The 23597-nt window shown below is 43.1% G+C and overlaps 1 protein-coding gene across 5 annotated transcripts in view; it reads right to left on the bottom strand.

Moving 5' to 3' along the window:
• The window catches only part of LOC135378629 (membrane-bound transcription factor site-1 protease-like), a 156788-nt gene that overhangs the window by 106351 nt on the left and 26840 nt on the right, over positions 1 to 23597 (bottom strand). For all 5 annotated transcript variants that reach the window (XM_064611708.1, XM_064611707.1, XM_064611710.1 and 2 more), the window contains 9 exons: positions 22837 to 22947; positions 22156 to 22265; positions 16351 to 16467; positions 16161 to 16228; positions 12593 to 12695; positions 8768 to 8844; positions 5006 to 5080; positions 3807 to 4116; positions 990 to 1172 (listed from right to left, as the gene is read on the bottom strand). In XM_064611708.1, the coding sequence (XP_064467778.1) occupies positions 990 to 1172; positions 3807 to 4116; positions 5006 to 5080; positions 8768 to 8844; positions 12593 to 12695; positions 16161 to 16228; positions 16351 to 16467; positions 22156 to 22265; positions 22837 to 22947 (1154 nt within the window). The remainder of the gene's footprint in view (positions 1 to 989; positions 1173 to 3806; positions 4117 to 5005; positions 5081 to 8767; positions 8845 to 12592; positions 12696 to 16160; positions 16229 to 16350; positions 16468 to 22155; positions 22266 to 22836; positions 22948 to 23597) is intronic.

Below are 23597 nucleotides of genomic sequence, written 5' to 3'. Positions count from 1 at the left end.
TAGGCGACATACAGCATTCACTGTCACAAGAGAACACAAGATATCATCTAATGCTGAGCACAACAGTGCTTCGAATCTGTAAGTTTATGCAATATTTTTTGTTACCACATTATCCAAGAAAATAAAGTGTTTCCCATTTCAAGCAGCCATTGACTCCTTGCAGCAGAAAATCTCAATCGGAACTCACAAGTCGGTGCCGCGGAATGTTGAGATTGCCGCAGCAGAAAACCGGGGGCCTTAATCACCGGTGTAGCACTTTAATTTTGTGCAGGTCGCCTTTAAATTTTGTTTTAATAAAGATGTATAAATAATGATAAATGGTAAATAAATGATAAAATAAGAATGAAACTTGTTCAATATAGAACTCATAAAGGCCTAAGTGTAAGAAAGGAGATTATACTTTTTGTTTATGAAGCAGCTGCATTTTTATGGGGCTGACACATCAACCATTTTGGGAAGTAAACAAAGGCTCAAGCATGCATTTTATAGAATTACATTTGTGATATTATGTGTATAATTTTGTTCTCTTTCAACTGAGCATGAGCAGCAATTACCCAAACATAACCAATAAGACAGATCATGTTGATAACTGTTGAACCGTTACCATTTCCTGAGCTATGGCAGCCATAAAGTAAAACATGGGCATTGACTGTGCACATGTCCAAGAGTTGAAAATGGCAAATCAAAGCGAACAGCCTCATATCCGGAGCCAGCAATATTTTGAGCAGGCACTCCTCTTTTACCGGGCACTGTCTTCATGGCATTAATAAACCGTAATGCACTCTAGAAACACTTCACAAGCAGATCTTCTTTAACACTGCAAGGCATCCACACACACCCTTTAACATGTTATCACTCAGACGTTTCAAGTAAGCATTCAAAGCTCATGCTGACGATGATACCCAGAAGAACACCTTCTATTCGAAATGTCCGAGGTTCACAAACTGAGGCATCTGCTTTTATCTTATCAAGCAGGAAATGGAACATACCCCAGGTGGAGATTCAACAGTGAGGGACACGTGGCCCTGAGCTGTCCCTTCAAAGTCTGCTGCATCAGCGCTCACAGAGAAGTGGATGGCCAGGAATCCTGACCAGGGCCAAAGCACCTCAGGATGAGCAAAGGCTAACTCCAGGAACTGCCCATTCTCTGGGACGTAGGGATGCCACTCCGGCTGGATGGAGGCACACAGAGACAGAGGTTACCAGAAGGAAAACTCCCACAGACACGCTAAAAGCTTTCACATATTAACACATTCTGTGCACCACGAGCTGTGATCTAAACTCGTACTATTATTATTATTATTATTATTACTACTACTACTACTGCTATTATTATGCTACTATGATGATGATGATTCAATTTTAATGGCGCATAAGCAACTCGTGCTATAAAGCGTCAAAACCACGGTAAAATTGTGACTAGCTAAAAATCAGACGATTATACTAAAAATAAATTACTTGGTTAATTGATATATAAACAAAGACATGATATGATAAAAATATGCATATTAAACTACATCGCACATAGATAGCAAACATCTCTCAGAAAGTTATAGATCCTTCCAAACGGCAACAGTCGCTCATCACCCAGTAGTAGAGCTGGGTGAAATGGCAAACTGTGTTGATAAAAATTCAAGAACAACAACTTTATTTCGGGATGACGAATGGGAAGTTTCATCACCAGGGGCGATACTCTACCCCACTGCTGGTGGTGATGCGGGGAATGAGATAATGTGCCCCTTCACAATATGGATCGAAGTCCCATGGTGTCCAGAAAGGTGAAGCTGAGAAAACACCTCCTACTGCAGAAAACCCGCACCCTACGTCACACACGGAGGCCTGCGTGAGCTTTGCGGGCTCCTCCGCGCTTTTCTCTTGTTTGCTCTTCCATTGACGTCAGTGCAGCATCAACAGTTGTAACAGCAGGTCTCCCTGTGCGTAGTACACAGGCCTTCTGCTATCTAGAAGGTGTTGGTTGAGCTGTGCTAAGTGAAGCTGATCTGAGAGTGTGCGCCACCAAACAGCACGATTTTTATCGATTTTGAGGGCATGCAAATTTGATCCAGTGGCACTACGAATTTGAGAATCATTCCATTAGGAGCTGACACACGATATGAATTGGGAAGAAAGGCATACTAGAAACAAGAGCTGTGCAGATATTCAAATTATCGTACTCAAAACCATACCTTAGCTAGTGCATTTGGGAGAGGAAAAAAGAGGGTGAAATCCTCCTCCTCTGCGTAATGTCCATTCCATGTCCATTCCATAGAACCTCTCCCCAAATACTTTTTAAGGTTACATCGCTGTAGTGGAGTGAACACTGGAGGTGGTTAGCATAGCTCCATTCATTCTCAATAGTGGGTGGGAATATACCAGGGTGGTTCCATAAATTTCCGGCCCGAGGTAGAAAATGTGCGCGAATTTGAAAATGCGATTAAGAACGCGTGGCGCTGTCTGTTGGAGGGCCGGAGCACCACCCTCAACCCTCTCCATGCTTTTGTCAGTTGGAGAGCGGCATTTCAAACAGCCAGGGTGCACTCTTCAGTTAAAATGAAAAAAATCGAGTACCGCGCTGTGATAAAATTCTTGACAAAAGAGGGACTTTCGCCTAAAGAAATTAAAGCGCGACTGGACAACGTGTACAGGGAAGTCTCTCCGTCGTACACAACGATAAAAGACTGGGCTAAGCAGTTTTGACTGGGGCGAGAGTCCATTCCAGATGATCCACGCGATGGTCGTCCTGTGGAAGTTGTGACACAAGAAAATTTGTGTCTTGTCGAGGAGGAAGTGCTGAGCGACAGGTGTCTGTGACAGAAGGTGAAGGAAATCTCAGAAAGGCTGGGGCTTTCCAAAACAACCTTTTTTCGCATCATCTGCGAGGGCCTTCACATGAAAAAGGTCAGTGCGAGATGGGTGCCACCACTTCTCTCGTCAGTTCAAAAGCAACAGCGTGTCGTCTGTGCCAAAGAGTTTTTGGAGCTCTGTCAAGAGAACGAAGAAGAAATATTGAAGCCAATTGTCACAGGGGATGAGACTATGGTGCTCTACTATGATCCCCTTTCGAAAAAGGAGTCGATGGAATGGCGCAAACCAGGAGAAGCACCCCCAAGAAAAGCCAAGGTCACACAATCCACAAAGAAGATCATAGCAACAATATTTTGGGATTGTCACGGGATCCTCCTCATCGACTTCAAAGAGAGGAACACCACAGTGAATGCGACTTATTATGCTTCACTCCTGCACCGACTGCGAGACGCCATCAAGGAAAAGAGGCGCGGCAGGTTGAGTCAAGGTGTCCAGTTGCTCGAGGACAATGCCCCTGTACACACGGCGTCTGTTGCCAAGGCTGCACTGAAGGAGTGCGGCTTCGAAGAAATCCACCACCCATTCTACAGTCCAGAATTGGCCCCGAGTGACTACTTCCTGTTCTCAAACTTGAAAAGGGATCTCAGAGGACGGAGATTTCAAAACGATAGTGAGGTACAAGAGGCAGTTTTCCAGCATTTTGTGGACAAAACTTCGGGCTATTTTCTCAAGGGTATAAGAATGCTGGTTGAAAGGTGTCAAAAGTGCATCGAAGTTAAGGGTGACTATGTCGAAAAGTGATACACTTGTTTCGTCTCTATGACTATTAAAAGTTGGTCGGGCCGGAAACTTATGGAATCACCCTCGTAGCTGCCGAAAGTGTCTGATTTTTACTGAACCATATAAATGCTGGTACACACACCCCCAATACAAACTTGAAAGGAAATGCTGAAAACCATAAACACTAATTATAATAGCCAGTAAATGTGCATGAGACATACTTTGCCAACAATCCTTCCAGAAACTCCCATTCCGTTTAGAATGGTGACATTAGCGATGACTGGCATGGCTCCATGATAGAGGGGCTGACTGCAGTAGGGCCACATGTATGGACACTCACTCAGGTCCAAGTAGGGAGGGGAAGCAGTTGCCTGAGGCACGTATGCTGCCAGGGCCCGGTATGCCCCCACAAGCTGCAGCTTGCCCCAGCCCTGTTCAAACATGGGAACACTGGGAAGCCTTTTGGCAGACTCCATCAGTGCCTGCTTCATGCTGCCAGGGTTAACAGCATTGCCCATGTGCAGGACACCACTGAACGGAACGAAACAAAGTGGAATTAAAGGACAGCGTGCAGACCAATTTTCACTTCTCCAAATGGAAAACGCTGAATTCAAGAACCACAGTCCATAGCACACTCATAGCCTACTGTTATCCCTCTCCATTTAATAGTTAGCAAAGGGAATGCCAGCCACTGTCTAGATTTTACTGGAACCTTCCTGGAAGCAGTTTCTTGTATAGTCATGCTTGCATGTAACTGAACTGACCAGACGACACATTATTCCTCCTGTGCCAATGTGCTAACTTTGGTTTCTTATGTGGTTATCCGCAATCCATTATCCATATCCGGACATGGATAACTGGAAACAAGGTCAGCCTGATTTGCTTATACGAAAAGCATGTCAGCTGCCTCCATCCCTGACATTTTCTTGGCATTGGTATTTTATGCAGAGGAATATTGTGTCCCGTACAACTCTTTGACCCCATTTTGATCAGAGGTTGGTTACTTTTCTAAGTAATAAACCAGTTTAACGAAACTGAACTCCTCCCCACACTTGCAATAGTCAAAATGTCTTAACTGGCAGTATAATGTGACAAGCCAGTGGTAACATTTCCTCGAGTTTGAGGAACACAGAATACGAAGAGGAGTCTTGTGTTATCCTCTTCGTATTGTGCGTTCCTCCGACTCAAGGAGATGCTACCTCTTTCTACAATACACCAGCTCACTTGCACCATTCTAATTTGCTCCTTTTTTCTTGGAATGAACATTTGAGATCACAATGACAGGAATGACTATGAGGCAGGGCCCAGTCACATTTCAGTCCCAATCAAGTTAGAAATCCTGCACTTGGGGATGCGCTCTTTACCAGTATGTTTCACATTACACTCTCAACTGTAATGGGCAAAGAGAATATGCATATACCTCATGAGCAGGGTAACCGCACCAGCCACCACGGGTGATGCCACACTAGTTCCAGACAGGGACCGGCAAGAGCCACTGGAAGAGAAAGAGAAGCTCACAACATCTGCTCCACAGAAAACAGGAAAATACAGTGATCCAGTGAAGATCAATTGATCAACAAAGGAGATCCAGCATAATTCAAACTTGAGTGTCTTAGTCTGATTTATACTGGATCATCTTTGCTACAACTGATCTTCGCTGGATCACTGAAGATCAATTGTAACAAAGATCCAGCATAAATAAAACTAAGACACTCAAGTTGGGTGTTGCGAATATTTGCGAACAAAGATTGCTCTTCTACTGGAGAACAGACTGTGTACAAAATATCAGTATCTTCTTACACAGCAGCATCGTGTTCATGTGCTTCGACTCGAATCACTTCAAGGGAATGCTCCTCTCAAGGACTGTTGAACGATTTCTGAGCAGCCATGTGGGCAACCGTAACTTGTCTTTTTCTAGCTATACACAGTTTGACTCATGATGCTCACACGTCATCTTTGGTATCAGGTGCAGAGAGTTAGTACAACCCTTATTCATTCAAAGTCGAAAGGAAACTGAAGACTTGCTATTGGCGGCGAGCGCGACCTACAGGGGGTGCTCTAAAAGTCACGTGATCCGCTGGTAGTGTGGAAACAACGGCTGCAGTAGTGACCGTGTTTGGTCGTGTTTATACGGTATTGCGCTGTTTTTAATTGCAAATCGTCATCAGCTACACTTGGAATGAACTTCCAGAACTAGCCGAAACATGAAAAGTTTACAATATTATGATTATCGTGATAATCAAGCTGCGAAAAGGAAAGCAAGCGCCAGAAAAATTGGTGCACTATGAGGCATGTTCGGAGCATTTCGCCGAAACGTATGTCGGAATGAAATAAAAGGGTAAGGTACTACTTGATTGACAGAAAAGTGCAACAATATGGTGCTCTTGGTTTCCTGTCGAGATCCGAAACGTTGTTTTCAGGAACGAAATATTGTGCAGTCTAGAAATCTACCCGCGAATGCTCGACAAGCCTCCATCAAAAAGCCGGCCTGAGAGGAGAAACCTTCATTGCACAGCACTGTCAGATATGTTTTTGGGCGATTTCGTTTATTGTGCTATCGATCTTCGTAGGGCTTTGCCGTTGTCGCAGGATACAGATTAGGTCTCACACCTGAAGAAAACTTGTATCACATATCTCCAGCAAGTTATGTAGGAATAAAGGTGCTACACTGCTGTATGGTTCCCACTGTAGAGTAGTTCATGGACTTGGACATCACAATGTACAATATAACAATAATAATATTAATGAAACAAACAAACGCAAATAGATACAAGTTCCTGCTGGAGTCCGCAACGAAACTACTATGCACACACAAGATAGCAGCACATATGATCACTGATGACAGCGTTCAATGTATGCAATATGGAGCTCCTTGAGGACTCTCACTGTAGTGCTAAAAGCGGCGATCAAGCTTGCACCTCACACAATTGCAGACCTGTCGTTATTTGTTAAAACGAAAAAGGATGAAAACTGTTAACATATATTATTTCGAAAGTTTATCTGTATTGAATAACTCTGTACTAGCTGCTAATGTCCACGATCCTCAAATGTATTGTTACACGTTGCACTCATTCTATGAGGCCACGCTTTTTATCTTCCAATTCGGTTCAAACTTTACGGTGCCCATGAGCAACCGGATTGGTCTGAATAATTCTGCACTACACCCAATAATTGTAATCAAACATAATACACTGACGGAAACCAAGCACGACAAACAAATAATTGTGACACGGCGCTCAAGGCCGATAAGAAGGCTGTTTTTACACACAAAAATATCCGCATCTGTAAGCTGGTGTGGGCATCGATAGGGAAACTGCAAGGCAAAGTCCGTCCATAACAGCACTTCATCACACGCGCACCTTTCTAGCGCGCATAAATTTAAACAGGAACATACTCATTATGAATTTAATGTTCATTTGACTCTCTCTAGCCACGCTTCAGGACAGGCAACATTCATGGGGCTGTCCCTCCGCTGAACACCATTATGAAACTCAACTAAACGTGTGTTGGCAAGCTGGCTAACGGCGTTGCAACCACACAACAGTTCGCTCCACTGCTGCGGGAGGGGCGCCACCGTTCGCGCTCGTCCCCAATACGAAAATGCGATGCGAGTCCCTCTGAGCAAGGGTTTGATGCACAGGCAGCACACGCATTACTGAACCCAAGCATCAGTTCTAATTACAACAGTACAGTAAAATTTCAAATCAAGATATGCAATTATCATGATTGCACTGTAACAGTGTGCTCAGCTTTTTCTGAGGCAAAACAATGCAAATTTAACAACAGTAATGCCTGGAGAGAATAATCAGAATTAAGTTTAATTTGTTTTTAGCAATGAAAGGTCACGAAGGGCTGGAAAAAAAATGCATGGGACGAGTCAGTAATCGACCTAGGGAGAAAGCTGCAACATTTTTTTATGTTTTCTCTTGCCCGCAGAATCCGGCAAATGTGCAAAAAAAAACCTTTGCAGAAATGTTACTTTTCTATCGCAGGAAACTAGGGGCTTTAACTATACAGGGTGTCCCAGAAAACGTGTCATTAAATTATAATAAAAAAACTACGCCACCTAGAATCATGCGGTCAACAGCATTTGTTCTTATTAGGTTTTTGCCACCTACTAATGTGAATGTCATGTACTCCAAGTTTAATTATATAAACATTTGCGAACTGAACTTGGAAATTTGCCAAGTAAAGGTCACTTTTTTACCCCACCAATATGAAGAGCGTGCCGAATTCACCCAAATTCATGATAATTCACAGTGATATTCACGAGCTATTTCATCGGAAAAATTAGCTGATTATCATGTTTTTCGGAGCACCGGACCATAGCGCGCAATGATTTTTTTAGCGCAATCGCTCTCAGTGCGACGAAAGGAGGTTCCGAAGCCAGGCCACAGAGTGATACGTAATAGAAAAAGTAACAGTTCCTAAAATTGGGAGAGGGAAAGCATTATTCCAGCGAAAGTCGGACGTGATAAGCCGTGCCTGTTTTATCTCTTTCTGCGATGTCGGAGAGGGCTGGGTTTCCAACCTCCTTTCGTCGGACTGACAAAGATTGCGCTGAAAAATTAATCGTGCGTGACCTCTGTAGACCATGATGTTTGGTTATTTTTTCCAATGGGATAGCTCCTGAATACCCCTGTCAATTATCATTAAATTGACTAAATTAGACACGCTCTTCACATTGGTGGGATAAAAAAGTGACCTATACTAGGCAAATTTCCGACTTAAGCTCGCAAAAATTTACATAATTAAACTTACGTTACACGACATTCACATGAGGAGGTGGCAAAAACCCAGTAAGAACAAACGCCATTGACCGCAGGACTCTAGGTGGTGTAGTTTTCTTATTATAATTCAATGACACGTTTTCTGGGACACCCTGTATGTGACCCTTTACTGTGTGTTAAAGGTGTGCATCTACTGAAGAATGTTAATTATGTTTGTCTCGGCAACAGATATCAAAATAACATGTGCAAACTACATATTACATCTTGTTCAGCACAAAGCTATGAGAAATGACCATGTTAACCTCCTTGGGGAGGGGGGATATGTTTATTGAAGAAAGAAAGGAAACCTGTTTTTTGTCATATAGGCACAACAAATGAAGTGCCTCGTTGCCAGCGATGTACTAAAAAGATGAAATTCTGAAAGCCATAAAGCAAACTGTCGTGACACTTACGAGACACCAGAGCCCCGAACGGAAGAACCATAAGTGACAACATCTGGTTTCAGACGTCCATAGCCACCAGGCAGCTCCTGTAGATAGGATTATAAATGCTTACAGAGTGATTACATGAAACAGGATGCACCAAAAACATTACTTTTTAATATTAATTTGACAGTGTTCGAGAGCTCACTCACACATGCTTAGCACAGAAAGAGCTCTACTAAACACGGTTCTTTCGGAACAAGGCATATCATCATGCATTGAAACGCAAAATTTCACGTAGGACTTTGGTCCATTCTTCCATCTGCCGCATTACCTCAAGCAATGTGGTAAGGGAGAATATTGCCCTTGGCCACGAGTCTCTCTACTCATAATCGTTCAAATAAAGTTGTTGTTTATCACGCATTTTGGTTGTGTGGATGAGCCTGATTGGATATGAATACTACGTTCAAACCCTGACCTACTATGAGCCCCCACCTATGAACCCATGACCTATATGTTTGAGGCTTTGTATGCGTTTGTCCTTTCTATGTTGTTCCAGCCTCAGAAAATCAGTTCTCTCATGCATGACCTACTAGATTGTAATGACCGTGTCATAATCGGCAACCCCTATGAGGAGCCAGTCAGCACGATCCGCTAGGGACGCTACTCATCGGCCCACGAGATCTGCATCATGATTGGACAATGGAAATTTGAATTTTGAATGCGCAGAAGCGAATGTAGGACTACCGTCTAGCAGACGACAGCAACAACTCTTATGAAAATACGTAGAATGATGATGATGAACTTTAGAAAGAAGCATCTCCTGTGGGACGTGCACTGCTTGTAAAAAAATACTAGGGTAAGCTGAAGTACAAGGTATTGCAGAAATTGAGGGAGCAATAACCAGGCCAATGAGTAACGCCACTGCTACCTTCGAAATGCGGCACTGGACAGTGCCTATGACATGGTCGTTATAATCTAGTATAGGTCGTGGTTCAAACACTGCACATAGCAGATGCACTTGTTGGGTTCTCAGACATAAAATGGTTAGTCTAAAGATAATTTTGATGTGAATCTCATTTTTTGTTCCCCGAGTAATCCACAGCAGGGATGAGGACCTACACTGTAAATAAGCTTCGCTGCAATTTTTCATTTACTGTGCATTTCCATGATGTAGGCAAGGAACAGTAGACAGAGGGAATGCAAAGCAAGCAGATTAAAGTAACTTTTATCAGCACAACCTTAATCTAAAATAACTTATTAACCTACTTATTACATCCTACACCAAAATCTGTTACTTTACCTAACTTACTACAAGCACTTGATGACCAGATAGAAAACAGCGCTGTATCCCACAGATGCTAGCTTCCCTGTACTTCCATCATTAAAGCACAGGCAACATGCCCCAGAATTTGGGGTTAGGAAAAGGACACAAACAAACGTACGACAGATGATGCAAGTCTTGACATGAGTCTTGTCCTGTGCTATATGTTTGTCCAATTGTGTCCACCCCAAACTCAGGGATACGCTGCCTACATCTGCTCGCTTGCACAATCCTTTTATGGCATTCGGATATTTCTTTTGTTCTCCGTTAGCTCCGTGGAGCTACTGTGGCTATGCTCACAGTGTACAGACGTGGACAGATGGAAAGAGGACAGCAGAAAGGGGTGGGAGAAAGGGGGGAATAGTAAGCGTCCTTGGCTGACTTAAGGGAGTGTTGTGCTGACATTCATCTGGTAGGATGGTTCTGGCAGGTTTGCCGGAAAACCCAGGAAGAACCTCAGACAGAACAGCCAGTGCAGGGATTTAAACCTTTTTCACCTGCCACTCTTCAGCACAATCTTGGTTATCACCAACGAGTGGATGTTTAAGCCACACCACTGGTTTTCGATCATTTGTACAATTTTGCAAAAACCCTGAATGCCTCAAGTCATTCAGCTTACTGGATAATGCTGCACCGAACTTATATGCAGGCTTTGGAAAAAACAAGCCAGCAGGCCAGAACATTCACCTAAAATAATGTGCATGTTGAATTTCTGCCAGTATACTAGCAAAGTGTAAGCCCTATATGCCCTGTAAATATGTCAGGTGTCTGCACACTCCCCAATTTCCCTCTCTCCCCTATTGTCCACGGCACAACATTAATGGTCCCTCCCCCAATTAAGGGGGCAACATCTCAGGGTGAGGCGTACGTGGTTTCTTCTGTGAGCCTGTGCTGGTGTACAAATATCCCCGCATATCTGCCTTGTGAGTAGACAGACTTCATCACATGGTCTCTCCGGACTTTAGCCTTTCCCCAACACAGAGACGAAGTATCGTAGCATATTAGGCGCACTTCCAGAAGTACAAATTCATACAAAGCGGGAATGGAAGTAACGCAAAGGCTGAACTGACAATACGGATCCCAGCAGGAGTTTACGGAACACCAGAGCGACATATTTCGACTATCCTTGCGTTTGCTGACCAAGAGCGACGGAGGCTCCACCTATTGGATGCCGGCCAACAGGAGGACGCGGAGGGCAGGCACTTCCCAAGCCTCTGCTCTCCCTCTGCAGCCTTACCATTATTTCGTGTGTCGCAAGGCTTCTGACATGGCGCACCAATCTAACCAACTGCTGAACGAGGCTTAGACAGGAGTGTAGCCACCATTTTTTCGCCTTCCGCAAGGCCTCTGCCATGGCACACCAACCTAACTAACGTCCGTCAACATGAGAACGAGGCCAAGCGGGAGTCGCGCGTATGTCAGTTAACGGACGGCTAGTCCGTACTCAACATAACTTTGTGGTCTTCCTCAAGGGTACCCTGGATATTATACTTCCCTTTAATGGGTTTAAGTGCGACTGGTGTGACTTTCCTAAAAAATTACCTGTTGGTGCAGGTTTCACATTTGGATAATACATTTTTTTAGGGGTGTGCGAATACGAATATTTGAGGTAGAAGCAAATATCGAATCGAATATTCCTGTAAATTTTAAAATACATGGCTTTTGCAATAGAAGCTTAAATTTTGTAGCCCATGGCTTTAGTGTAATTTTTCTCCCTTTAACTGTCACAAGCGAGACATGTACATCTTCCATGGGAAGCCCCTACTCTTTAATTTTACATGATAGGGTTTCCAGCTTTTCAACTGAGTCTACACTTAGTGGGGAAATTACCTTGATTTCAATTTTTGATGCCATGCAGTGGATGTTACACAAATGGGGCTGTAATAGTTTCTGAACATCCACAGATCACTTGTGAAACAAACAGATTGGCGTCCTGCCTCAACTTTGCCACGAACATCCTTTAGCTTCTTTGCTTTAGCGTGTATGTCCCATCTGGGGATGTTTTATTGGATGGATGTTGGATCGAATATTCGAAAAACTGAATATTAGATTATTCCATTCGCAAATCGAATACTTCGAGTAATTGATATTCGATACGAATTTGAGAACTCGAATATTCGCACACCCCTGATTTTTGTATTTATTGTAACGTTTTAATGTGAAAGTTAAGTGCACCATCCAAACAGATTGATTACACTTCTGTTGATGGACACATTTAAATAAATAAATAAATAAACAGCTTCAATGAACCCATAACAATGCTGCAAAACAGCAGACGTACCGATGTACAAATGCGGAATGTGAGGTCGTCACTAGCAAGTCTGCAACACTATACAGTGACTCCACAAAAACTCTGTTGTAAATCGCTGGATTAAAGAAACTAGGGTTATACTGGAATAGTGAAGATTGGAATGGCCTTCAGAGATTCCACATGTGACCAGCACTAGCCAAGGGACCAATAAACATGTCACAAATGAATTACCAAGACCATTGGGAAATAAAGCAGAAAAATTGGTGGAACAAGACCATACCCATGTGGTCATCCCCCTGGAGGAGAACCTGGCAATTTGATCTTCAAAATTGATTCCTCCAACACCTATGACATCCATTTGATCACCTGGATTATTCAGTGTCCTGCCATTCAGAAACAAAACAGAATTATTATGTTGTGGAATGCTATGCATTTAGATTATTTATGTACTTAAAGGGGCACTAAAATGCAAAAACAACTTGCTCTCGAATGAAAGTCTGCGTTTCAATTAGTATAATGCAAGCAAATAGTTCACAAAATACTACCGTTTAGAAGAAAAACGCAATGAAAACACAGTCTTCTTTGGCAGCAATGAATGGGATCCCCATGAGGCAAAGTTTGGCGGCATCCAACGAGACAGCAGGAGGAGCATCCGCTTAGCTATCGTGTCCGCGTGGATCCGATCATAGTGCCCTGTATGTGTGTGGCATGATGCACATTCCTTCATTTTTCAATACCAATTCACTGAATTGTAGCCCTCAACGCTTCTCACGAATGTGCCGCCGACAACATGTATCTTCACGTCCTTCGGACAGCAACACCAGACCGCTTCGCAACACGCACTATGTTTTTCATTGGGACTACTCCAGGGCATGGCACGCGCGTGCACGTGCAGCATGGATCCAAATACACCGATGCACGAGCTAAAACGACGTTCACTGCTTAGAGCCGAGGCAAGAAAGAGCCCGGTATAATTTCTATTGTAACTTCGTAACGGAATCAAAGTTTTGAATTATGATAACAAGTGCGAAAGTAACGTAGCGTGGAATGTAATTTGAAGTGAACTTGTTTTTGCATTTTAGTGCCCCTTTATATACCTTAAGGGTCAGGTGGCATTACATGACGAATACATTTCAAATTAGTATGCCTGTAACCATACACAAAGAAATATTACCCACTATTATGCACCAAACATTATAAAGTCATAATGCAACACATCATTTATCGAGTATCTGTCATGTGTCTGTCCACTGAGAAAGCAGCAATAAGGGGGTCTTCGCAGATGGGCCACAACACTATGGTGAAAAAGATGAAGCAGCGTGGACCTCACGTGCAGTCGTTGTGGTACTACCTTATTTGAGAGCGATCCATTGTGACCGTTACATGCACGAGGGAAAAGGGAAAAGCTGAGGGACTGCACGAAAGGCTGATCTACTTTCATAGCGCATTCTAGAGCAGTAGGGGAGTCCTTCAGTACAGTACCCTAGTAGTAGAACTGGGGTACTGTCATGTAGTAAATAATGTCCGAAAGAAAGAGGTTCACAGTAACCATGTTGTTTGTACCGGCACATCCTTACAAGGCAGTACTTCTCAACAGCACAATATTACAGCTGGAGACCTACTTCAGGGTGTCTACCAATTTGCAGCCTTCAAGGTCCCCGACTTTTCCAGGTTTTCACTGACTATTTCAAGCAAATTCCCAGCTGCTTTATTTTGATACACACCCCTCACAAAAATGATGCTTTATTGAGTATTAATGAGGCTTCCCTACTTTTCTGCCCCGGAGCTTGTCATATTGGTGAACTGCTACTCGCGGCAACGTTGCTGCGGCGGGCTACTCAACCACTCATCGACACATGCTATTCGCTGGATCGTCGGTGCACCTGTCTGTGATTTTCCCTGACTTTCAGCTGCTTTTCGGCAAATTCCCTGACAATCTCCTGATTTTTCCAGTCACATCCAAATTCCCCGTTTTCCAGGTTTTCAAGGTTGGTAGACACCCTGTACTTCATTCTCTTAATGCTCCTCATAATTCTTGTTGATCCCATTGAGGAAAGCATGCCAGCCCAGGTGCTAACAAAGTTTTCCCACTTCCTGTGGAGGGCACTACCCTAGCGGACAGTTTTTTCCACACTGGGTTTTCTACTGAAAATATGGGTACGAAAGAGCACTAAAGCAGGTGTCCATGGCGGCACCACAAACGGGTTGACTCTTAGTTGGACACATCCAAGGCTACAATTTTGTTCAATGTAACTTTCATTCACTCATTGGAATACATGTAAAGAAAACTTTGATGCTATAATCGAAAGAAAGCGCTTGTTTGCCAACACAAATTGGAATTCTCCAGGGGTGAGTGTAAAATGCACAAAAATCCTACTTTTATCAGGTATAGCCCCAAAACTAACCTAATAACATAACTTATTTATTTCAGCAAACCAACAGGCTTTTTCTTCTAAGTTGTGAATTTACCTACTCTTCGAGGACTGAATCAGAGTGTCTACTATTCAAATGCTCGTACCTACCCTAGTAGCACAAGACGTTTTGTGAACGTCGAGGAAAGGTCTAACCACGACCACATTTTCATCTAAGAGACGTCTTCAATCTGATCTACATAACATATTCTACCCCGGGATAAGTTGACGCTTTTCCGAGTCTTGAAGACGTGTTTGTGGTTGTCTTGAAGATGTGTAAAAAATGTTTAAAACACATATTTGAATGTCTGAAAATTCGGCCCTGTGCACATCTATCGGGTATAGTTTAGCAGAGATCTGCCTCTTTCTTTTTCTTTTTTCAACCTCGGCCACAGTCACCACACGTCTCATTTTCTCTTTCTCCTGCAAGCAATACTACTGTACTGCAAGTACTGCAAGCAACACTACCACGCGACCTCTCGGCCGTAATCGAAGACACAGTCCAGCAAAAAAGACCGTGCTAATAAAGGTGCTCTTCACCCTAAAAAGAGCATGCTCCCTTTTTACCCCCCTCTATCGCGTTCTTTAGGGAGACCAGAGCATGGAGGTGGTCTATTACTTTCCTTGGAAAAGGAAAACAGATACTGTACTATACAGTGCCTGTCTTAGGAACTCCCGCAGCCTCGATAGTCCAGCTCGCCTCTGAGTCAAAATGGAGGGTGAGGTGTTATTATTATGCACACAAATAACACTGACGTGGGGAATTGCTGTGAGTATTAGCTTATCATGAACACAATGTCTGTGTTTCTTACTGCTTTTGGTTTGAGACGGTCAGTAGGCCCTCCGAAAGTAAAGTTACTCAGTGTACACAAATCGTCCTCCTTTAAGATACCTCTTGAACAGAGATGGCGAAGACGTGTTATAAACGGAAAGTCGTTACGCCTTGCAAACGTGAATGGAAGACGTTTACGGGAGCTCTTCCTTTACGATACGTTTTCAACAGGGATGACGAAGACGTTTTATAAATGGAAAATCTGTACGTCTTATAAACGTACTACAAACTACGGCTTCTAGACATCGCGTTGACATCCTGGGCGCCTTCTATCCTAACTCGACCAAATAAAGACGTTTCTGCGACGTTTTGTGCTGTACTAGGGTACTGACAGGAAAGATAATCCTGAAAATGCACACAGTTGAACAATGACAATGTGCCAATTCCTGGCCTGTTCTGTGGATTGTGATCGTCTTCTATCCTAACTTGACCAAATAAAGACGTTTTTGCGACGTTTTGTGCTGTACTAGAGTATTGACAGGAAAGATAATCCTGAAAATGCACACAGTTGAACAATGACAATGTGCCAATTCCTGTTCTTCCTGGCCCGTAGAACATGAAATATTAAATCCAACAGAGCAAATTGCTTGTCACGATAGGCTTACCCATATAGTGGTCCGTCATTCCCTATTGCTGAGATCATAATCACATTGTTGGCAGTGAGTTCCCAAACCTGGAACACAGATCAAAAGATGTTTGCTTTCAGCTGTTAACTCTGAACCAAAATGAACAGCATTAAGTGTTTGCAGATCACCAACAGTTAATGATCTTGGATCAAAGTGTAAAGACGCCTACCTTATCTACAAATGGGTGATCCATAAAATCTGGTCCGCCAATACTGAGGTTAAGAACATTGATTTTTCTCAGGATGGCATAGTTAAAGGCATCTAGGAACCATGACGTGTAGGAGATCTATTAAGAGAAGAGTGAAGCATAATTTAATGAAACGAACGAGGAAAAAGAAAGGCTCATAAGGAAGAGCGAGGTTTAGCAAAAAACAATGCAATTCACTTACACTGAAACCACTTATTCAAACATGAAATACAGTTGAGCCTCAATGTAACAGAGTTCATGGGGATCACAATTTCTTTCACTGTATTGAATATTTCATTGTACAGAAATCTATGAAGCTTCAAACGATTTATGCCACGAATTGTGAAGAGACAAGCAACATAAATGTGTATATGCAATGAAATAGCGAGTACACAGTCTTGTGTTCGGTTTTGTGGTTTGTCCTTCCCCCAAGCTCAAGAACAGGTTGCCAACGTCAAGAATACTCCAACTCCCTCGCATTTTACTTCTGTGTTCAACTTTATAGAGTCTTTTGTATGTACCGGACATCTAGTATACAGTGTGTCCCAGAAAACATGTCACTGAACTATAATTAAAAAAAACGACACCACCCAGAATCATGCGGTTAACGTCATTTGTTCTTATAGGTTTTTGCCACCTCCTAATGTGAATTTCATGTAACATTTAAGGTTTAATTACGTAAATTTCGGCGAACTGAACTCGGAAATTCGCGAAGTAAATGTCGCTTTTTTACCCCACCAATGTGAAAAGCATGCTGAACTCACTCAAATTAATGATAATTCACGGGGATATTGAAGAACTATCCTGTCGGAAACATAACCAAACATAACTACAACAACTAAAGTCCTGAAGTCACGTGCAGAACTGAAAGTGCAGTATAAGGGCGTAATAAACCGCGTACATAAGATGCATCAGCCTCCAGGGCTGTTATTTCTTTCTCGTTTTTTTTCCGTCATTGCTTAGAATATTTGCCGGGACTTCAAATTCGCGAAAAAAATGGAGTTCGCGAATTTCGCGAAAAATAGGTCCTCGCGAAAATTACTACTTATACAGTAATTGCCAACCTCTATCGGCGGAAACTACAGTCATTGCACGAGATCCAGATTCACGAAGGTGACTTCTGAGAGAGGCAATCAGCAGTGCAGGAAAGTGTGTTAGTGTTCCCTCTGTGGCAATTCATCCGGCTTAACGATGCCTTTTGTAACCGTTGCACTATCGGTTGACCTTGGTCACTCAACTGTTCCGAGTTTGTGACCGTCTTGCTACCCTTCCTTTCCCTGTTTTTCCCCATATTGTGTGACAATAGGTACATGGTTGTCTTGTGATCAGCAAACTTTTGAGTTGGCCCTCTGAGTTCATAGAGCGTCAATCACTGGTAATCGATGCTCTGTGAGATGCGCTACTCAGCCTCCAAAGCAGATGTGGACAGGTGGCAACATTGGTGGATATACTACAAACACTACAGAGTGAGTTTCATTTTCACTTTTAGCTTTTCCTTGAGGTACTGACTTAAGAAGCTGACTCTGTGCAAAGGAGGCAGTGTGGAGATTTTATCTTGACCGCGGCCCCGCATTCCCACAGTGGAACTTTTTTGCAAATGCGCAACATGCACGCCTGAAGCATATCTGGGTTTGATTTTGTTTGTTAAAACGCAAACGACAACTATGAAGTTCTTAGATAATCGGATGTTTGTCCTTAAAGGGACCATGAAATGATTTTCGAGAAATCTGAGTACTCTGCAGGAAACCGTTCTCATGATCCATCTCTATCGTACACACATCGACTTTTGGCCGTATTCAGTACAACGGGGGCGCAGTTATCAGACAAAAATAGCAGGGCGTGACCGCTGGATATATGCCTTCGAAGTGGGCTTACGTCATCACCATCCAATCCTCTCAGCCAACTGTGAACGACGAGGAGGACACACCCCGCCGGACCACGTGGGTGCATGGTTTCGGTTTGGACAACAACGACGTTGTATATCTCCCGTCGAAATCACTTGAAATATGGCGAAAGGCAAATTATCAGCAATGGAGGAAGAGGTTATGCGACACACACAGCGCCTATGGATCGTTTGGTACGCAGCAGTTCATAAAATGTCACCGACGAAGGTATGTTCTGACGAAGATGAAGTTAAAAGGGGAAAACGTGCTCCGGTAACCATGCTGACAGTCAACGGCTATATTACATTTCTCGTAGGATTCTGTGTAAACGGTTAGTTACAATCTTGTCTCCAAGTCAAATGAAAACATATTTCATGACGAAGTATACAAGCTTGTTTGAAAATTTCGCACTTTGCTCACAAAAGCCCGTCCGCGAATCAGCAACATGTTCTGTGTATGATGTCACGGCCAGTTCGCCTCGGAGGCGGGCCGTAGCAGCTGCTGTTCACGCCTGTGGTAAATATCGAATATTTTCGATATTTGTACGATTTTCAACTTCATATTTCACATAGTGAATGCTTTAGTACGGGGGAACTAATTAAAAATGATAGTGGGCTTGTCAAATATCGTTTCATGGTCCCTTTAATGTGCGGATATGTATAACTTGCACTATTGCTAACTTGAACAATTGCTGCTCTTCCTGTGCCAAAACTAACAGAGAGGAATAGAAAAGCAGTGAAATAGCAGAATGTGGTACAAGAACAGGAAAGTTGAGCATGAAACTTAATGTCTTCTGCAGAAATTGTGATGTTCATTTCTGTTTTACTCCTTCAATGAACTCTGTCACTCAGTTACATGAACAACATGGGTGTTCAGGTTACTTTCCACAACTCATGAACTGCTTGATCCAGAGTGTTGATATTTGCAGATATTTACAATCTGTATATATTGGAACTTGTAGAATGATATTTTTGTTCAAGAAACAGGCGTGTCTCCATGTGGTTTTTGCTGTTTTCCCCAATTTTTTGTGTTCCAAAATTAATTTTGGAAATACACAGATTGCCTTGCTTCTAAAACTTACATCATTTGATAGGGCACTCATTGGACTACATTTTCCTGTAGAGCAACATATTGAGAAGTGACAGTGTCAGCCACAAAAAGATATCTGTCAAACCACCCAAAAATGGCAATTTCTGCAGCGGTAAGAAAAGAGTTAATGAATGTCGCACAATTTCAACGGGAACAAACTTCACCGTTCATACTTGCCAGCAGGGACACGCGAAAAAAAGTAATTTTTGCATGAACCGTACTTTCCAACGTGGCTGGGCACAGGATGTTCGTAATTCTGAAACACAAATTCAAGGGTCTTTCAAGGACCTCTTAAGGCTCAACCATTTTTGTCTGGGAACTAAAACACAGCTTATGGTCACAGGGCTTCAATATTTCGTAAAAATATTTGTAAGCTACAGGTATCACATGAGAGAATACGCTGGGACTGCACAACATATTTAGTCATCCATTTGCAAATTGCAAATGTGATTGATGACTTCAGAATGTTAAAGGAGCAGTCTAGAGGCACACAACTTTGCTCCTGTTTTTGGTCGGTATGGAATGTTAGGTGCCCGAAAACAGTTTTCTCTCAATTAGTGCAACCGTAGCGAAATTGGGACGCCTGCAATAGCCCCCCAAATCTCCCGTGCGTGAAGCACCCTCTTTCGCCTTCACAATAGACAAGTAATGAGCGCTGCCATGCGCGTCACTATGTGACGTGAGTGGTAGGGACGCTCCTCAATGGTCCTGGGATAACATGATCGAGGCGAGCAACATCACGCAGGCCGGAGCGTCTGCCACCGCTACGGAGACTCCAGGTGTTCTCCGGCTGCGTGATGTCCGAAACAGAGGATTTGAAGGCTGTCAATGACAATACCTCAATCTTTCGGGACCATTGACACCACGTGAAGAACGAGTGGTACAACACGAATCTAACTGTGTGTTGTACAGCGATAACCCCAGTGCTTTCCGACAGTATGCAGCCTGTCTGATCGTTTTCACTGCACAGTTGGTTCACTGGCTAACAGGTGGCGCCACAATACTGCCGTCATTGCTTGCTTCTGCTACTGTGAGTTTTGAGATTGCACAGAAGCCACAGGTATTACTCTAGTGATCGCAATCTTATTTTGTTGGGCTGCATGCTTTGTTTTTCAGAAAACACGATATAAACCATAAAATGAATAGAAGTCAAGAAGAAACAGCTTGCAATGTTCGTAGCAGACGGTTTTTCATACAAGCAGGGGGGGGGAGGGGGCTCTCTACCACAAACGTCACACTAGAGTGGGTGATTTGAGAGAGTCGGTAGGCGATTTTGTAAATTAATTGCGCCACGGTGAAACAACTTCGGACAGTAATATTTTGTGGGAATGTTTTTCACATACTGCTTTACAAGATGACAGCAGTTTTTGGCCATGTTAGATACCACTTTAATGCTCCTTTAAAGAACATAGGACAGAAAGGGAAATGGCCAGATGTAATGACGTGCGATCTTGATAAAATTCATGAAAGTAATGACGATGAGGAGGTTCGTGTGACCGACAGGTGATGAGGGTACATAGAAAGAGGCACGTGCAACAGCCCAAAGGGGGTGATTGGGGTGTTCGCTGGCAACGGGCTTTGTTAAACAGAATGTGTCTAACAAAAATGCTTTGTTAGATCGAGTGCGGAAATGCACTGCTGCTGTCTATGGGGAAGTGTACGTGCAACAAAAATCATACGTTAAATAGAGGATTTCGTGAAATTGACGTTTGTTATGTGGAGGTCCAACCATATTCGATATGCAAATTTTGAACGAGTGACATTCCATCTGAATTTGATACTCGAATATTCACGCAGCCCCAATATTAATGCACTAGCCAACTATGCAACCAAGATGAAACTACGTTGAATACAGTAGAATCTGGATGATACGAATTTCGGGATGATACCAATTCTTTTCCGGTCCCGGCCGGAATGCCTATTCTTCCCATCTATTCGAGTTCAGATGATACGAACGGTGTTACCTTGCCTTTACGGGTGATACGAATGAGCCGAGGATGCGACAGAGGTCGTTCTCCCGTGACGCGAGAGCACGCGGGTCATTCTGCTCCTTCTTTCGAGAAGGGAGGGCGATCGTCACCACCCAAGCAGCAAAATGTACTGAAAGTCGGGTGGATGGGTAGGTGGAAGGCCTTGAACAGACTCGTGAAACTAAGGAACATCGATAAGACACATACCGTCCACCCCTATTGCACTCGACTTTCAGTACATTGTGCTGCTTGGGCACGAACTCCCTTACATCATGTAGCGCAATGCAAGCAATGACTTTCCTTTTGGTGGTGGTGGAGGAGATAAGATCAAAGGGATTGCATGGCCCCCGAACCTTATCACCTTATCTCTGTTTTGACCTTTTTACCCCCTTCGGAACAATAAACCGCGAAGCTGTGTGACATCGCTCTGGCGGAAAACAGTTACCAGAACACCAGAACACGTGGAGGGAACATATCAGGACAACTTGTGGCAACATTACGCGTCACCATTCCGCAAGTCGGCTTCACCTAACGCCAGCGTGCTTTAGGAGAAGCTCTATTTAGAACACAGTCGCGCGACCCGCGGGTAGAAAGCACGTGCTACGTCTTTTGAATCATCTCGCGTATTTGGGCAGCATTGGCCAAAAACGGAGACACAAAAGCGTTACGACCGACCTCTTCCGTGAACGAATTTTTATACGAATTTTTTCCGCGACCCTGTGAGATTCGTATCATTAAGATTCTACTGTACGTAACTGCACAAGATAGAAAAGCATACAAGCAGCAAGTTAATTCATTATGCAATTAAATGCAGTAATACAGAATGCGACAGCTGTACGACCCACCTGGTTTTTGGTGAAGACACGATAAATATGAAGTTCGGAATCTGGAGCAAAACCCAGACAGTCTCGATTACTGGCGATCACTCCTGCAACAAAGGTGCCATGACCTAATCCTGTAGGGGTATGAAAAACACATACTGCATGTATACCACATAAATAGGAATGTGAAAACACTTTAAGTACAGTATTTAATACTTCATTGTATTTGACATTCAATTCAAATAATGCTTGTTCACTAAATTATAAATAAATAAAATCATCTGGTTCCAACAGTGTGTACTACGCATTTAGGTTTTTCAAAAAAAAAAAGAAGAAAGACATGCAGACACACATTTGAATGGAATTTCAAGCTAGCTTGTCCAAAGAAATTACTACAATACACAACAACTTTCAAGAGCTCAAATTTTCCCACCGAGCCCACCAGGCTCGCTTATAATAGATATGTGAATCACTTGAGTATTGAGAATCTTGGGACAGCTTTGTCACGTAGAATGTGACTGCTAGCAAAGTCATCTGACAAGTAGCTAGTATTATCAATTAACTTAGCTTCCAGCTACTGAATACATAACAGCTTAAATTTTCTATGCCTTTCAGCAGCCTATGACATGCTCTTTGAATGAGTTACAGAAAGAAAACCCATTCACTAATCAGCTGAATACATGGTAACTAAATGACAATACATACCATCATCAAGCGTCTTCTCATTAGTCCAGTTGGTGCGTTCTTTGACTCTCTTGAAGTGAGGATGGTTCCGTGGAAGCCCCGTATCGAACACTGCAACTTTCACGCCACCACCTGCAAACATGTAAAGGAGAATGATCGCATTTTGCATGGCACATACTTAAAGGGATGGTCTCGTACCCCCCGCCCCTCTCATAAAGTGTACTGCTCGATTGCCCTTCGTTGAAAATGGATTATCGTGAATGTATCCGACAAAGCATGTCACGGTTGTTTAGCAACCAAATTAAATGGATAAAGATTGCAGAGCATGCCACGATCTGTGTTGGCAACAATAAGAACGGCTACGTCTACCTGCGGGAAAGTCTGTGAAGTCTGCGGTGAAGAAATCGTCTGCTTTTGCACGCCACGCACTCGTACACCGACATGAGCAGACAAGTTTTGACTGGGGACCGCAGCAACTCCCATACATTTTCTTTCAGTTCTCAGACAAAAAACGCAGGTTCTAAGAATTTGCCCACATGGTGGTTTAGATCAACTACGTCAATCCTTAGAAACAAGTTAAAACTCACAGGACAACCCCATCCACAATCACAAATCTCAAGTCGCTCATCGTCTGCATGCGCGGTCACATTACAGCTCTGACCAAAAATACATTACGCGCGCTACCATTACACTCCTCGTTGCACACTGATCATGTTTTGAAATGAAGTGTCACTGACATCGTACGTAGAGAATGAATGTGTGTTTTCTGAGAAGCACATTAA

This window comes from Ornithodoros turicata, chromosome 1, assembly GCF_037126465.1.
Source record: "Ornithodoros turicata isolate Travis chromosome 1, ASM3712646v1, whole genome shotgun sequence".
Taxonomy (NCBI): Eukaryota; Metazoa; Arthropoda; class Arachnida; order Ixodida; family Argasidae; genus Ornithodoros; species Ornithodoros turicata.
The sequence above is the reverse complement of the archived record's forward strand: the minus strand, read 5'-3'. Positions and strand labels throughout refer to the sequence as shown.